Raw genomic sequence first — 18,229 nt, forward strand, 5'->3', positions numbered from 1 at the left:
CCCCACACACACACACACACATGACAGTACTTTCCAATCACTTTGGGAAGTTTTGACTTTCGCAAACCTTAAAACAACGATTAGATCTCTAGATCTTCTATTATCCGAATTCTCCAAATTCTCTAGATCTTCTATTACCTTATCTGGATTCTCCAAATCTGATGTTAGAAAGAGGAAATAGATCTAGAATCTAGATATCTATGCCTGTAAAAGTTTAAGTTAATAAGTTAAGTGTTAGAGCGACTATCACGGTGGACCCTACAAGAACATGCCCAGACTTAACCGCAGTCTGGAGTCAGTGTAGTTTAATATATATAGGCTTCCTAATAATTATTATAATGCCCCTCAGAAGTAGGATGTACAACAGGGAGGTTGAATCAGGCGCTTATTAATTTTTCGAAGTGCCTATTTGCAGCGCCGCGTTGTGATTAACACCAGTGCTAAATAAAACGCAGTGTCACCGTGTGTTAAATATAAAGCTTATATAGATATCTACCTTTTTTGTAATTGTTGGGAGTTCTGGACAGTGCATCTGCGCATGAAGTCAAACCATCATTGTTTGTTTTTTTCTCTTCTTCTCCTCTTCCCGACTGAACAACAATTTTTTTCCATTATAATTATATAACTTGTTGCTTTGTAGTTTTTTATGTTGTGATGATATCACATTTTATTTTGGTTTTGTCCCCAAGAGGAGCTTTTATTGCAAAGTACACTTTTCTTTTTACTAATAATTAGATCTAGGCCTGGTTAAATTTTATTAGTGGGTTTCCTTGGTCTGTGAGTCTAATTTTTTTTTTTTTTTTAATTTTAGGCTCAGGAGAAGAGATAAAAAACTTCCGGGACCGGGATTCGATGCCACGCTTGGAAGTCTGAGCATTAGAGAACATAGACAGCTTTTTCCAGGCCTAACGTTAGACAGAGAACATAGACACTATACCACCTGCTCATTAAAATGCGAAGCCTAGATCAGGTGACGTCATGTGTGATGGCAAAATGTAAAGTGCACACAGAGATAATATTTTTAGGTAGACTATTGTATAGATTGTTTCTAGCCTACTAATATGACAATACTGCAGACAGGATATTAAGTGCTTACCGAGTTGCACCGTCTTGTCATTGTTATCCAAGCGTCTAATTTTGACTTGCTTGCTCAAACTCAAATGATTATGATTATGAGAAATGAACAAGACTACGTTTGCGCAAACAATGTCAGAAACAATTGTTAGATCTAGATCTAGATCTACCCAATATTGATCAGAATAAGACAACGGAATAACAAAAAGGAGTCGAATCCTAGGAAGTTTATCAAGAAACTGAGAAAGCTTCCACAATTCAGGCATAACTAACTACAAATTATTATGTAGAAACGATGGCTGCTAGTAAGCCTACTTGTAATGCTACGTTTCAAATAGCATTGGATCTGTTCAGAATGCAGCGTTTCAAATAGCATAAATATATGGAGCTAATCAGAATGCAGCGTTTCAAATAGCGCCTGCCTTAATTTTCGGGCATGTGGCATGGTATCATCTTAAAGCTTCATCTGTCTATCTGTCATTGAAAAAAATACCCGTTTATCTCTACAGGTTAGCGAGGTGTTGAGAATTTGTGATTGAAGGAAGTGTGGTGCCCTGGCCTAGCTGGTTTCAAAAGTAAAATTAGCGAGACAAATTATGGCCTCCAAAATTTGGTAGCTTCAATAATTTGAGAGCCTTAGAAACTAAAAATTAATATTTTTTGTGCCTTTAGTCAATGTTTCTTTGTACAATCTACTCCAAAATTTAATACACCATTTACAGTCAACTGTCATATAAAAAAAAGTTTTAAAGCATCTATCTTAATTAATAAAATAAATAAAGTTTATATTCATTGACTATACATAGGCTACCCTTTAATAATGCTGTTATATTTCTGATTTACCAGTTTCACCCGATATTTCCATATATAAGAAGAACATTTTTGTTCTAGTTTATCACAATGTCATTTGCTTGAGCATATTGTACATTATCTGACAGTATTTAGGCTATAGTCCACTTTGCAAGTACAAGGTGTGCTTTTATTTATACACCATTCTCAAAATTATGAGTCAGATTTTTGTTTTTGTTCAATATTGATTTTACCAATTATTATGTTTTGATGGTGAAAGGGAACATAGTAACCTATTTCCCTAGTTTCTTATCATAACCATAGTCTTTGAATCTATTTATAATATAAAATAAGCTGGTCTCTTTTTCTGGGAGTGAGCTTCTGACTCCCCGTGACAAGTATTGATCCCAGACTCTGACCATCTGTTGCTGTAGATCCTTGTTTTAATAGAAACTGGGATGGAGAGGAAATTGCAGACCATTACTTATATTAATGTGGACTTGAGACTAATGTACTGTTACCACTGTTGCTTGGGTTATTGGCTTCTTAGATGTAAGAGGTATGTTCAGTATTGTCATTTGTTGTGCAGGCTTGTTATAGCGAAAGGCTTGGTGAGTGGTTTGCTTATCATGAAAATTTTAGCTCATGTGCACACTTGCATGCTCACGTGAACACACACACACCCGCACACACGCATGCACACACACACACACACACACACACACACACACACACACACACACACACACACACTCTCACTCACATTTGAAGGGCAGTGTTGAAGATGAAGGAAAGTACTTGGATAGCAGAAACATGGGTTACTTAACAATCATTTTTTTAAAAGTAACAGTAGTGTATGATGTTCAATCTTTTAATGTTTGAATAAGTTTATTAGACAGAAAAGTGGGCAGCTTTAATAATCTTATCTACAACACTTCAGAGTCTACAAAGCAGGTTTAGATTGCTTGGTGGAAGACTCCACCTAATGCCAGTTTGAAACGTGATGTGTGTCAGAGTCTTAAAAGGGGCTGTCATGGCCTTGAAGTTAAGGTGTTGGCCTCTCATTCAAAGGTCCTGGGTTCAAATCCGGGAAACGATGGAAAAAATTTCTTCTCTAAAATTGTCTCCTTTCACATCCTTTCCTGCTCTCTAGTCATGTTCTGTCGTCTGCTTTTGTCTCCTCTTTCTGCTCCCACCCCCTCACCTCCTTTGCCCCCTCCTCTGGGCTCCTGACTCTTTCTGCAGCCTTTCTACTGCTACTCCTTGGCTCCTTCTTACTGCTATCTTTCTGCCATGCCCCTGATCTTCTGGTAGGAAAGGCCTTCTTGGACAATGGCAAAAAATCTCGGAGGTCCCGTGTGCAAGTTGCACACGTTAAAGATCCCTTGGTGGTCTAAAATTAAGAGTAGGATTCGGCCCCCCCCCCCCCGTCAAAATTCAAAATTTCCAACCAACTGAAAATATTAGGTGTGTCTCGCCCGCTCATATGACCGTATACAGTTGTGAGCGCCGTAAAACACTTACAAAAAAGAAAAGAGTCTTAAACTGAGCAGTCAATTTGAAGTGTCAACTTTTTCAGTTTCTATTAGAACTATTTTATTTAATGCTAATAATACTATATATATTTTTTACGTGCCATATGCAATACAATGAGATGATAATACAACAAAGACTAACTATATAGATAGTAGTGCCTCAGCTGCCTTTAAGCAGAGCCATATAAATACAAGGTTTGGTGCCTTTTTACGTTTCAGGTGCCTGTGCAAAATGGCTGAAGGTCCACCAGTCCTACCTGTCCCTGAGATGAAGAAGGAGAGGTATGTTTAGGAGGTGGTGTTTATGTGTGGGTGTGGAAAATGTTTGCTATCATTTTTAACACTTTGCTGTCACTTGGTGCAATAATGCGATGGTGAAAGTTATCCGTTCTGGTCACCTGGTGTAGTTATGCATCAGGCCCGAGAAGTCACTCTCTTGGCTGGGTGACCAGATGGAGTATTTTGTACTGCTGGCTGTGTGACAGCAAAGTGTTAATAATCAGAAAAAAAATGTCCATGTTCGCTGAAGTGTTTGTATAAGCACAAAACTCCCAATTATCTTACCGACTCCAATTTTTTTTTATCACACATTTTATAATCAAGAGCATGTTCACACTTCATTGGTTAAAATGCTTTTAGGAATAAGTGTAGGATGTAAGGAAGTGTTGAGTTAAAGAAAACAAAGTATTTCATAGTCCTTTTAGACTGAACACAGTAAATCTGAGAACAGTGGTAAACTGAAAAAAGACAAAATCCCTGATCTTTTTTCTTCTATTTGAACAACCTCTCTAAGCTGAAAATATGGCTAAACCGAAGAAAATCTGGTGGTCCCATATATTTTGGTTTAAGCGGACTCCACTCTATCTTATTTCGCTGAAGTATGCTTTTGAGAAGTTAGTAGTGTGATGAATTTAAAAAACAGTATTGTTTCGTTCTTGAGCTAATGTCCTTGATATTTTTTCAGATATGATGAAATCAAAAAGAAATTTGTTGAAAAGTTTGGAGAAGATCCTGCCTTTTTTGCTAGAGCTCCTGGAAGAGTCAATCTCATAGGTAAGACCAAGGCGCTTTAATAGAAGGATAAATACAAAATCTTAAGTATACAATAAGTTTTTCTCCAAAGTGAAGTTTAAAAATTAATCAGTTATTTAAATGTGGTTTAGGGTGTTTTTTTTGTGGAAATCTGAACACGAATACAATTTTTCATGTTTTTTTAAAAAGTGAAGCTTCAAGCTTTTGTTGTGGATGTCTGTCCCATGACTAACATTTTCTGTTAGTTTTTGCATATACAATTCAATTGCTTAATTTTCTTGTTATTAAGGGCAAATCGTCATCTCTCTCTCATTGGTATTTCTATACAGAGTACTTGATATTAATGTCACATGTGTAAATATTTCTATTGCCATGGCCATGCTCAGGATGATACAGAGTTTTTTCAAAACAAGTTTTGAGTGCATATTTTTCTTAGTTTAACGTACAACAGTGATTTGGGTATTCGGTTTGGCTGAGTCTGATATCTGTTCATTATTTCTCATTTGTAGAGGCCAAAGCTGTTTGTGTTATAAACCAATAAAATATTTTAGCCAGTGTGATACAGGATGTGTAATATCCGTCCTGTTTTCCTCTTGTAGGAGAACACATTGACTACTGTGGCTACTCTGTTCTGCCCATGGCTGTGGAACAAGATATTGTGATGGCAGTGAAGCCAGACAGCAGTGGCAAGCTGACCCTAGTCAATACTGATGGCACATTTGAGTAAGCTAGTTTTTGACAGTTTGAGGTTTGAAGTCTTTAATTTTATTTTTTGCTTTTCAAGTATCAGAATCTGATTGGTTTGTTATGATAAATTAACTTTTATTAAAAACCACTGTGCCGTTACATAGAATGTGTGATCAGAGGTCTCCTGGAATGATGTGTATGTTTCCAGAGGAATGGGAAGAAGGGAAAGTGAAAGAAACAGTACTGTCGAATATACTATGGATCAGTTGATGTCTTTGGGAGAGTGAAAAAATGAACAACTCATCCAAAGCTCAACTTAACTGTCACAACCAGAAAATCTTTTCCCCTGCTTATTTTAACTCTTTAACCCCTGATTCAGTTTTTTCCACCGTTTCCCGCAGTTTTTTCAACAGTCATCTAAACCTAGTGCACTATGTCTCATCATAACCCCAAAAGCTTGCCTCCAACTTCTTAATAGCAGAAACAAAGGCTTATTCATTATTAAAAAACTTGGTTCGGGAATACAGTAGTCTCCGCCTAAGATCCCGGTGCTCAGGAGCAAGGAAATGCGGGATCTTAGGCGAACCGGGATCTTAACAAACGAACCCAGGGAAGAATCTATGGTGACCCATGTTAAGGCTCACAATCGGTAAAATGGTCTCCCTCCACTCTACAATGAACTGACGTGCCCCCTTGGTGGGTTTATGGCATATGGCGAGCAAAGAGCGGTTAACCTTGATGACCTATCACGGTGCATAATGGCATGAGGCGTGCCATTTTCACTTATTATCCTATCATGAGTCTCAAGATCTACGCTTATCCAGTTGCCCGTCCCCTTTACCTGTCGAAAATTTATAGATTTCCATCTCTGACCGAGTCCCCCCCCCCCCCCCAACCGCCTTTGTCGTTACACACCATTGCGTTGTGAACACACCAATTAATATTCAGTCTGTCTTGCAAATTCGGGAGTAGAGACAACTGCTGCAATGGTCAGGGAGGAGTTCACGGTTTGATGTGATATCCCGCCTGTAGCGAACGTGTAGGCCCTACCCACCCAGCGAATGATGCAAATTTAGGGGGAGAGCTCAGGTGTGAGTGCGATGCGTGGGGAAAGCAAACGCGTCGGTCAGTTCACACCCCGGTGTGGTCCCATCTGGGGCAAACATTGTATCGCTTCGAGTTTTACAACGTGTGTGTGATCACATTTACAATAGTGGCTGATCTTTGACGCAACGGACAGTTTATTGATCTCAACTTTTCACTCTTGGTTGATCGGCTGTGCCCGCCCGGGTTTTTGTTTCACAAATTATGATCTGAAATGCAGGATCTTAGCCGAATGTAGACCATCAGAGCGAGATCTTAGGGGTGACTTTTGTATAGTAAGAATTCTGTTATCCTAAAACAACGGGATCTTAAGCGAACAGGGATCGTAAGCGGTGGGATCTTAAGCGGAGACTACTGTAGTTTCGAAAAACAAACAAAAACCAGCATTTAATAAAAAGAAACAGTTGTCACTAGTACTGGACGCTTCCAGCATCTGATAGGGAACAGGGTTATTACCGCCGAGCGTCCAATGGGGTTCAGAGAGTTAATATTAATGCTTTGGCAAAAAAATCGCGGCAATAGGAAAGGTTATCGAACAATATTTATTTACTTGATTATTAACCACGTGCTTGTGTGTGTGTGTGTAAGACTCTGTGAGAGAAAGAAAGAGAGAGAGAAAGAGAGTGGGGTGAGATGGGGGAGTGGTTCTAAGCATTCACTGGCCTCAAAATAATGTACCAGTACATCTGCCAAAAACTCGCCCCTCACTGGAACTGTTTACACTGTTCTGACTTAAACTTTCGCTTCTTGCCGTGTCCTGTATTCTCAAAGTGTACTCTGTACTTTAGATCACTAAAATTTCTTGAATTTATTAGCGAAAATAATGTTTTTACACTGGTAAGTTTTAGACTTTTCTTTTAAAAAGTAAAAATTCTAACAAGGAATCCAGGGTTCAGAAAATGAACGTTACACTTACCCTAAGTTACAGTCGAGACTACGTTTTTAGCCGAATATGTTATATAAGTTAACATATAACATAAGTTATAAGTTAACTGGCCACCCTACCTCAGTATGCCGAAAGCCCAGGAAGTTGTCTTATCAACGAGGCAATCCCCAATGTCCGTATCGGATGTACCGAGGTTTTACTGTATTGCTCACCATCTTGCGGTGCACCATACTCTTCAACCTTGAGGGGAGGGGAAGCAACGTTAACAACGAATGTGCTTATTGTATTGTGACATGCACCCACTGTTGCGCTCTCCTCACCATTTCATTTAGGTACTATGTAGGCCTATCAATGCGCGTTGATCTGCTCTCCCTAAGGCTGATTGTATTTCTATGTAAAATATTACTACTATCAAAACTGTTGTGAAACATCTGATGATACACCATATGCACAAAAGATTAAAAAATCAGTACAACTGTTACATTCTTGCTGCCAGGGGTAAAAAAGCAAGTGTTACGTTTGAAGTTTGTGTTGAATTCAACGTAACTGTTTGACTTTAACAAATGTAAAAGAAGAAAAGGTGCTGGGACCTGAGAAAAAAATAAACTTAACCGAAGATCAGTTCAAGTGAGTTCAACTCAATTGGTGTTAACAGTACTTGTACTTCCTACTTACTTTAAGTACAGAATGAAGTACTTTATGTACAAAATTTGTTCCTACAGCACATCTTTTGGAGGGTTGTTATTGTTCAGTGACTCTAGCTGTAAAAGGTATAACCTTGTGTCATTTGGGTTGTGACTTTTAAAAAAGATTTATTCTGTTCATCGAAGTGTAGCTGGGTTCTTGGTTAATGGCACTGTTAAGTTGAATTTCCACACAGGATGGGAGAAGACTGAGCCAGAAAGTGGCAAGCTGAGTGTGTCTCATTAACTCTTTGTGATCTGTGTGTGTTATCTATCTGAGGGGGTACAAGACTATTGAGCAACATTTTCTGTGAGAAGTTCAGCAGGCAGTGGTCTTGTGTCATTCATGATGTCATGTTGTAGTGGCTTTGGGTTCTTTATAAGTGGGTTCTTTATAAGTGTGTGTTCATAATGGGGGCTGGAGGAGGAAGGTGTTGTGAACATTCAAGCATGTTGGAACAATGAAAGAAAAGATTTTGGATTGTTTTATATGTAAATTTAATGTGTGCAAAGCAAAAAATATAATATTATTGAGACTTGATGTAACCTTTACTTTTGATTTTTGAACTTGAACAAGAATTATTTTTTCTCGTCTCTAGGGAATATGAAGGTAACGTGATGAATATACATATCACCAAGGATGTGCCCCACTGGTACAAGTATGTGCTGTGTGGTGTGCTGGGGATCAAAGAGCAGTTCTGCAGCCTTGTCACGCAGGGTTTCAAGGCCATGGTTGATGGAACTGTGCCAAAGAGTGCTGGGCTATCTAGCTCTAGCGCTCTGGTGTGCTGCTCTGCTCTGGCCATGCTGAGGGCCAATCAATGGCCTATGTCGAAGGTATGGATCTCCTTTTTCTATTATTTCCAGAATTCTTGACAGCGTGGATGTTTCAAACTGTTTATTTCTTGTTTGAGAGTTAATATTCTTGTTTATGGGCTGTGTTTTCAATAATTTGTGTTGTGGTGAACCTCCATATATTATTGTAAATCATTGCTGGATTCAGGTAATACCTCATAGGGGGTTTATTATCCAAGTGTCCTTGGCAGTTGGTATTTTGCCAAGTTGTAATATTGGTTATTAAAACTGCCTGCAGATCTTGGTAACATTAGAAGTTCTCTTTTTCTATGGCAGGAGCAAATCGCAGAGACGTGCGCCAAGTGTGAGCATTACATCGGTACAGAGGGTGGTGGCATGGACCAGGCAATTAGTATCACTGCTCGGTTGGGCAAGGTGAGGCTCTGATTGTGCCGTAGCTGCTATTTTTTAGCTCTGTGACAGATACTAAGTGTTTTTTTCGTTTCGTGTACAGAGTTGTGATTGGATTGCCAATGTCATCTGTCAAGACAAAGTCTATCCTTGCTCCCAGATTTCTTTTTTGAGATATCTGTTTAACACTTATCCTGCTTGTGATGTGTGTCTTCCATGTTATTCTGAGAACTTACTGTGTACCTTCTATCTCCTTTTTGCTCTACAGCCTTATTGGAAAAAATCTGTAGCCTTGATTTTCTCTAATTTGATGTTCACTCATAGTCGTAAACGCCTCAGACCCTGCAGATAATGTTTCATATATAGCAATGCATTTACTTTATCAATGCACGGATTCACACTGTAGATGACTGTCTAGTATGGGCCATGGATGCACACTATCAATTTGTCTAGGTGGATTTTCAGCAGGTTAACTCAAATGCTTCTACTTTTTTATTTATTGTGAAAAAATTGGGTGTCAATTTCAAATTTGAAATTAGATTGTCATGTGTTTTGCTGTTTATCAACTGAGCTGCCATTCTCTTTCACTGCTAATGCATCTATGTACTTCCCTCTTGAAAATTAGACCATGATCCTAGTCTGCTGTGGGTCAAATGTTTATATTTAATCGTAAACCTTGCTTGTGACTGAGCGACAGTATGATGAATATATCCCACTGTTTCATCTCTTGTGAGAGTATTAGAATTATAAATGTAATCTTGAGTGAGTGTTGTAGTTTTTGTATGGGATGAATCAAATATAAACATGCTTATGCATTCTGCACAAGGAGTTTTTCTTCTTTCTTTTTCTTCTTTCTCATGCAGAGTCAATGATATAACTGCATTAGGCCTTACTTTTACAAATAGTATACTTATGTCTTCACTGTTTTATGTTTCAGGCGAAGCTCATTGAATTCAATCCTCTGAGAACAACAGACGTCCAACTTCCTGGCAATGCATCATTTGTTGTGAGCAACAGTCTGGCGGAGATGAACAAAGCTGCCACACCCCACTTTAATATAAGAGTTGTAGAGTGCCGGCTGGCTGCTCAGGTAGCGCTTGGTGATATCAGTTCTCTCTTGCCTCGCTTCTTTAGCCTGTCCTTCTGGTTCTATAAACATTAGAACCTGTACAAACAGCCACCTGTATAAAACAATCTCCTGTATAAATGGCCATTTCCCATTTCCTCCCTTATGTAGTTTTTACTTTATAATGTCACTGTATGTGACGGCCACCTGTCTAAGATGGCTACTGTTCTCCTTGACAATGAATGGCTGTCCTAGACAGTTTTTGACTATATTTCAAAAAGTTTTAATGAAAAATGTGCTCAATGTTAAACTGGAATTATTATTGAAGTGACTGTTTGGTTATACAGATGGCTTTGGTGGGATAAACTTGTCTGGCTTTGGTATGGTGAAGCGAAGTACTGTAAGCAGCTCATAGACTGAATTGTTAACTCTTTTTCTGCGAGCTTACAGAGATGCGAATCTAATTCACTGATAAGGCCAACTTCTTACGGCCAGCGTTCCCTGCGAGGTGCCGGGGTCACTCAGGGGTCAGAGAGTGTACGGCAGGAGGCCATAGAAACTTGTGTTTTTGCTGTTAATACCATCGGTGGGGGGGTTTGTTAATTGATAAGGAAAATAATGTCCTATCTTTTTCAGCACATACAAGCTTTCTATGAACAAATATTACGAATAGATGGAAAACCCCCTTTCTTAAGTTAATAAGTCATTACGAGTAGTTACGCTCATTCGAATAACCCTTCTAGATGCAATTGTTGTTACAATCTAGGGTTTCAAAGGAAAAAATACAGGTCAATTTCTGAATGTTTTGTTCTCAAATTTTTCTTTCTAACTCTAGCTGCACAGTGGTTTTCAAAACCATCAAGTAGAATTATTTTTATCAGGAAATAACATTTGTGTCACGACACAGAGGAATCAGGCACTCATCAGTTTTGGGGCATATGGTGTCATTGTTATCATCTTAGAGCTTGTTCATTTGTCTTGATTTCAATGAAAAAATTACCCATCTTTCGTCAATAAAAGTCGAGATATTTTGGATTGAACGAGGTGGGGGTCCCCTGGTTTCAGAGTTAAAATTAGAGGGAACATGGTCACCAAAGTTTGGTGACTTTCAAAGTTTGAGAATCCTTAGAAACTGTAAATTTACATTTTTTTGGCCTTAAATCAAAGTTTTTCAGTAAAAGTCTTACACCTATGCGTTTTTAAATGGACATAAAGGTGTTGAGCCAAAACATACAAAGTTGATAAAAATTGCCAAATGAGAAGAAAAATGCAGTTTTCTTTGATTTCATTATTTTAACGAGCAGCTGATTCACCACGATATCTCACATTTTGAGTAAAGCTCATTGAAAGGTTTTTAAAATACCCCTAGAAGTCTTGTTTTCTCGTTATCCTTCTGAGTTCCACATGTCTAAGTGAGTCTATTTGTTCACTTTTCATTGGAGGAACATGTAGAGCTACCAACATTATGTGTTTCGGATGAGATGTACACCTCAGTTTCTAACAAACACTGGCAATTCTAGAAGTAAGCCACAAACGGACACAAACACAAGCAGACTGATGCATACACACTTTGGCGGCAAAATACAGGACTCGCTGATACAGCGCGCATCAGCTAAGTAGGCTCGAGCTGATCTGAGACCTGTCGGAAAGTGAGGGTGCCGATATATCCACTTATCGGTGTGCATAAAATATGATCCCCAGGGAACCAGGGTCTAGTTATTTGAGAATTATGGTGACTCTTCGATAGTCTTCCAGCGCAGATGATGTAACAAGAGCATTTTATGCTTTGTGGATGTTGTGTACAGTTCTTCTTTTTCCATGCAAAACTCAAGCCTGTTTCCAATGTCTCTCCCCCCCCCCCAACCCCACACACACACACACACATACCTTTCCCTCAGGTACTGGCCCAATCCCAGGGTTCTGTGAAGTGGAGGGAAATAAAACGTCTGGGCGAGCTACAGGAGAAACTGGGGCTCAGTCTGGAGGACATGCTGTCCCTTGTGGCCACCAAGTTACACACAGAACCCTACAGCAAGGAGGAAGTCTGCAGCATCTTGGGGACAACACCAGAGGAGCTAGCAGAGACCAGCCTTAGTTCAAACACGCTGCACGGTAGGTATAATATATGAGGTATCGAGGGGAAACCAGGCGCTCGTCAAAATAATGAAATTGAAGGAAGCTGCATTTTTCTTCCTTCTTGGCAATTTTTTTATTGAAATTTTGTTTTTTGGCTCAACACATTTTATGTCAATTTAAAAACAAATTCCTTTGTGGATTTTACCGAAATACGTTGATTAACCCTATCTGGGGTCATTTTGTACCCCTAGGATTGTATTCTTTACATTTTAGAATACTTCTAGTGCGAAGATCTCTTTGATACTTTCAGTATTTCTCCACAAATCATTTTGACAGACTGCTAAGCAAAGCGTACGGATCGGTTTAACGAGTAAATTTCGGAAAGTGTTGGCACAGAGGTCCCCACGTCGTATGGATAGGATAGTAAAACACGAGGTACTGATAGGGTTAAAGGCACTAAAACTGTAAATTTACAGTTTCCATGGAATCTGCAGCTGTGGAAGTCGCAAAACTGTGGTAGCCATTTGTTCGCTTATTTTACATCCGAAATCAGGTGACTCCCACCTCTTTCAGTCTAAAATATCTCCACTTCTATTGAAAATAGATGGGTTATTTTTTCATCGAAAACAAGACAAATGAACAAGCTTTAAAGTGATGCCAATATCCCCATATGCCCGAAAAATGACGAGCGCCTTATTCCACCATGTCGTTACACATATTGTTTACTAGTAGTTGAAAATGTTTACTTGAAGGAGTGTACCCCTTGGTACTATTAAAATTTTGTAAAATAGAGATCACTTTGACTTTTTTTTTTGCTTTAAGTATATGTATTATATCAATATGAAGGAACAGATGGAAATATTTGGGTCTTTTTAAATTCTAAGATTCCTTCAGCATTCCAGTAATATTGTACTGCCGTCAATGAAAGTTATGGAGAGTAATGAACTTTGATTAACAATTTGAATAAAAGTATACAGCAGGGTCTGACAGCACAGCATATTAATTTTTGCTGTAGGCATTTGCAGATATGTGCATTTCACATTGGGCTTAGTAACTCATAATATAATTTTTCAATGAAGTTATAGGAATGTTGCCTTACTCTATTGTGGTCATGTGATAGCTTGACAGCCTTCTCTCTGTGCCATAGCTATAATTGTTTTTTCCTTTACCATTTTTCTCGCAGTTGAAAGTTTCCGTCTTTACCAGCGTGCCACTCACGTGTACAGTGAGGCGAAGCGTGTGTTGCGCTTTAAGGTTGTTTGCGATGAGCAGCCTGAGGATGCACTGGAGCAGCTGGGTCAGCTGATGAACGAGAGTCACGCCAGTTGTCGTGACATGTATGAGTGCAGTCACCCCGAGCTAGACAAAGTTGTGGATGTTTGCAGGTGAGAGTAGTGTAAACAATTTATCAGTGGAACTTTGACATTTTAACTCTTTCCGGACGTATCGCCAATATATCGGCGCACGTCTATACCCCTTGCGGGGGCTCTCGTGGCTTAGAGGTTAAGGTGTTGGCCTCTCACTCAAAAGGTCCCGGGTTAGAATCCGGGTAGCGACCGAAAAATTTTCTGCTCTAAATTTGTCTCCTTTCACCTCATTTCCTGCTCTCTAATGTTCTGTCGTCTGCTTTCGTCCCCTCTTTCTGCCCACCCCCCCCTCACCTCCTTTGCCCCTTCCTTTGGGCTCCTGATTCTTTCTACAGCCTTTCTACTGCTACTCCTTCACTTCTTCTTACTGCAGTCTTTCAGCCACACCCCTGATCTTCTGGTAGGAAAGATCTACACCTAGCCTTCTCGGACAAGGGCGAAAAATCTCGGAGGACCCGTGTGCAAGTTGCGCACGTTAAAGATCCCTTGGTGGTCTAAAATCGATAAGAGTAGGCTTCGGTCGCCACCCGGGCAAAATTCAAAATCTACTACCAACTGAAAATATTAGGTGTGTCCCGCGTGCTCATATGACCTTATGCAGTTGCGAGCGCCGTAAAACACTTTACAAAAACAAAAAACAAAACCCCTTGCGGATGTATCGCCGATATATCGGCTGCAATAGGGTGCCTCAGTATTGTTTCCTTCTAACTTGAGCCGTTATTTATAATTACTTTTTATTGCTATTGAAAAACTCTGAAAGGATTTAAGAAACGAAAACATCTAGTTTCAATTTGTCTAAGCGTGGGTTTGGGGAAAAACAAGTGAATTAGTTCTTACGTTCTTGCATCAACAAAACGATGTAACCAGACTCAGTATAAATACCATAACTCAAACAAAAATTGGAATACTGCTTTCAAATAAAAAGCTGCGCATTAAAAAATTTATAGATTATGCTCTTGGCCTATATATGATAAGATAGCTATGCTGATTTGCTTTCACATGATTGGTGAATGTAATTTTTTCCATCAAAATTTATTTTTCTCACCACCATCACTATTTTTAACCCTTGTTATGCATACCTATGTTCAAAATTAATCCTTGTTTCATATTGGGATGTACTCCTCATTCAATTTCCTTCAATTTGATATATCATATGTTACGTTTTGAGTGATGGTTATGCTTCTATAAAGTTATTTTGTTCACCACCTGCATAGCCAAATTGAGCCACAAGTTAACTATGTCTAGACCCCAAAAAACTACGTTTTTGAAAGAGTTAATAATTATTTGAATTTATATAAGGACATCTTCCTGTCACTTTGGTTTGCATGGGAGAAATGTATAACACAATTGTGATTAAGTGCCTGTAGTGAGGTCTAAATGAAGATACTAGAAGTGCTTTTCTTCAGCATTAGATTAACTAAGATGCACAGATTTGTATTTTTTTTAAACAGGCCTGCTGTTTGTAGCTTTTCAGAGAATTATTACCATGTTTTATTGGTGTGGAATGAAATGAAAAATGGTAGGTTCTGTCTGTTTTGTTTCTACTGTTCCTGTCCATCTGTCCTCTTTCACAGCCTTTAATTGTTGCTGTGTCTGTATACTTTATAAAAAATTAGCAGTGTGAAGAGGCGAGGCGCTTTCTTGTACCACCGATTTGTGCTCTTTTAAACTATTTTATATCTCCTCAGGTGTTGTATAAATTTGCTGCTACCTCTTTCAGTCTTATTGTAAGGCTGGTCTTGACCTATTCTTCTATCGGCTGCATTTGTCTGCCTCCTGTTCCCAGCTCCTAAAGCTGATACTTGTTTAGGTGGTATGTCTCTTATAGGCATTTGTATATCATTGTAGGGAATGGCCCCTTTTGTGTGTGGTTGGAGGGTGCTCTGGTGTGGTTTGCGCCTTCTTTCCTATCGAACATCTATCGTCCTTTTGTCTCCTTCTCCTTTTGTGTGTTTGTTGCTCTCTTACCTTATTATGTTGCTAGTGCCGTAAAACTTGTTACTAAATTTTTGAAAAAGAAAAATGACCCCTTTTCCTCCTTCCTGTCTCAGTGTCTTGATCTCTGGTTGACATGGATGATGTTCTGTGTCTACAGGCAGGCTGGTGCTGTGGGGTCGCGTATGACAGGCGCTGGCTGGGGTGGCTGTGCCGTGTCACTCGTCAGATGTGATGCCGTCAAGCCAATGCTTGCACAGGTGAAAGACAACTACTACAAGTTGGAACCCAAGAAGATGGAAAGAGTCAAGGAGGCTTTGTTTGCTACCACCCCAGGAGATGGGGCAGCCTTTTATATTTAAAAAATACCCTTCTGTATAGAATAGTAAGTGGAGATTGTTGTGTTATTTCTGACTGATGGTTTGATAAAGAAGCTATATTTACCTTCTCTGCAGCTTTTGTACCTAATTGAACATAAGAGGCAAAAATGTTCTTTTCACCTAATACTCCGTCTCCGGTATCAGCCGTCCTGGAGGTGATATTGCTTTATTTTTCATTAGTTCAAAGAGAAGCTCTCAGCCACACAGTATTTTATAGCATTTCTTCTTACACATAGAAGTCAAAAGTACTATTGTTTTCTTTCGTAGGTTTATGTCCTGTTCATATCACAAGGCATAGTATAATTTTTGTGGGGATTTTTTGTTACCTTTACCGGCCAGTGGTGGTGGTTTTTAATATATTTGAATATTTGATCTAAGTGTACAATATTTTTGTTGAACTTTTAATTTTGAGGTGCTATATTGTTTACTTTGTCTTCAAAGGTCGTCCTGTTGACTGGAGTGCTAAACATTCTGGTTGCATGTCTTTCAGTTGGTTTGTAGCTGTCTAATATTTTTCCTTAGGCATATCAGCGAGAAACTCACTTTATAGCATTAACTCAGAGTACATTAGTTTATGTGTAGTAAGTTATTTCTCAAACAGACTCATCGACTGAAGGTGTTGCTCCGAAAATTTATGAATTTTGGAGGATAAGGAGTTATATTGTCTGTAATGCTCTACCTACCGCTAAGTGCTTCACCAGCCAAATGAAGTTTTGTGAAATGACTCTTCTCTGACTAAAGCGGTTTTCTGTCATATGTCATGTGTGAACATTCTGTACCACAGTTAACACATAAAGTAAGATTTCCAGTGCTTCGGCCTGGACTTGAGATCTCTACTAAGGTGTTCAGCATGTTAATGGGACTAGCAGTGATGTGCCCTTAATCACCGACTGCCAATACTGACACAGCATGGGTAGGCCTGGACATACGAAAAATGCTGAACAACCCCTTTCGGTTTCGATTTCTCCACTGTTTTTACACTATTAAGCAACCTGCTATCGGTCTTGGCGGTTTCGGAAAGGGAAGATGTATTGCCTATTTAATTTGGTAGTTGCGTCTCCTGATCCTTTAGTGTAGCTTTTTGTGGGGGGTTTTTGTAAGGTGAGTTACAATAGGTATTTGTTAGATCTGGTACAGCATTTCATGATTTTAGACTAAAGTTACACCTCATGCAGCCTCTAAAATAAAAATCTGTTCGTTTCTATGGGTTCTTATATTGAACAAGACATATACCAGATGGTCACAAAAGTGACTTAGAAAACTTAGATCCTATTTATAATGTTTATAAGGGTAAAAAAAAAATGTGTCTGTTTTTCAAATAATCATGCAAACAAATGTACGACACCTGGTGAAAATCTGTTTTCACCTCAATAAAACACGACATAAAAATATCTTGAAATTTGTACGTGTGTACCTTGAATAGGTATCTAACAGTGAATGTTCTAAATCACCCTTGAAATGCGGCAGCTGGGGTTAAATTGGGATTTCAACATCTGGCAGTCAGTGAGGTAACCATTCTCATTCATTGCATGTTTTCTTTGGTTTGATGATTAATAGTATAGTTGTGTTCTCTTGTTGGGCTAAAGTGTTGTATTGCATGATAAGTGCTATTGTAATTTGTTACGACTGGAGGTATAGAAAGTGAACTGATCGCTTGCAAGCCATGACAGCCCTGTGATGTGAAGTGTGCTCCCTGACGGTTTATTTTGTTGAGATTAGTCTTTTTGATCCCCTCCCGTATAACATTGACAGAGTAGTTCTAAGGGAGATAGTAAGGGAGACTGCAAGGTTTCCATTAAGAATAAAAGCCACCTCCTTTTGTTAGACAGTCTCAGTGTGTAACTTCATCCTTCGAACTGATGATGTACCCCCCGTGGCAGTGCTACTGGCTGAAGTGTCTTTAAATCTAGGCTATTCCCAAAGGGGGGACATTAACCTGTTCTTATGCACAGTAGAATTGTAAATGGGCTGATTCACCGATGTCATGTTCATAACTGTGCCTGAACTGCAACAGGGAACTGCTGCTTTTTCTTTCCTAATCCTTACTATTGTCATTTTTCCTCTTTTTCTTTTGAAGCTAAAGAGGTGAGCAGAGTAAGTCTGATTCCCTGTAAGGACGTCTCTGTTGACATCCACCCCTTGGCGTTCATATGACCTTATGTAGTTGCGAGCTCCGTAAAACCTCTGCTAAAACAAAAACAAAGTGATGATGTGTTTACATAGGTCATGAAATATATGAGATATCCGCCCTGATTTGAACAGGGTATATTTTGGCTTTCTTAAAGCTCTTGGAGATTCTACTTTTCTTGCCCCTATATGTTGGTCGCTTTCCGCTATAAGCTTATATACTCAAACTATTTGACCCATTTAACTTTTCATCTTTTTGTTTAATATGGAATCATTCACCAT

At 39.0% G+C, this 18,229-nt stretch overlaps 1 protein-coding gene across 2 annotated transcripts; it reads left to right on the forward strand.

Annotated features, from left to right (window-relative positions):
* The first annotated feature begins 3,585 nt into the window (after positions 1–3,585).
* Positions 3,586–17,642, forward strand: LOC101854437 (N-acetylgalactosamine kinase). Of its 2 annotated transcripts, XM_035971990.1 has the most exons (10): positions 3,586–3,680; positions 4,363–4,451; positions 5,030–5,153; positions 8,390–8,627; positions 8,922–9,020; positions 9,934–10,086; positions 11,961–12,174; positions 13,322–13,523; positions 15,601–15,825; positions 17,288–17,642. In XM_035971990.1, the coding sequence occupies exons 1-9, from the start codon at positions 3,631–3,633 to the stop codon at positions 15,800–15,802; spliced, it is 1,371 nt and encodes a 456-aa protein (XP_035827883.1). In that variant the 5' UTR covers positions 3,586–3,630; the 3' UTR covers positions 15,803–15,825; positions 17,288–17,642. The 2 variants fall into 2 exon arrangements, with proteins under 2 accessions (XP_035827883.1, XP_012942625.2); XM_013087171.2 differs by lacking the exon at positions 17,288–17,642 and having other exon boundaries at positions 3,587–3,680; positions 15,601–17,219.
* Positions 17,643–18,229: the final 587 nt, after the last annotated feature.

The sequence above is a fragment of the Aplysia californica genome, unplaced genomic scaffold (genome assembly GCF_000002075.1).
Source record: "Aplysia californica isolate F4 #8 unplaced genomic scaffold, AplCal3.0 scaffold00553, whole genome shotgun sequence".
NCBI lineage: Eukaryota > Metazoa > Mollusca > Gastropoda > Aplysiida > Aplysiidae > Aplysia > Aplysia californica.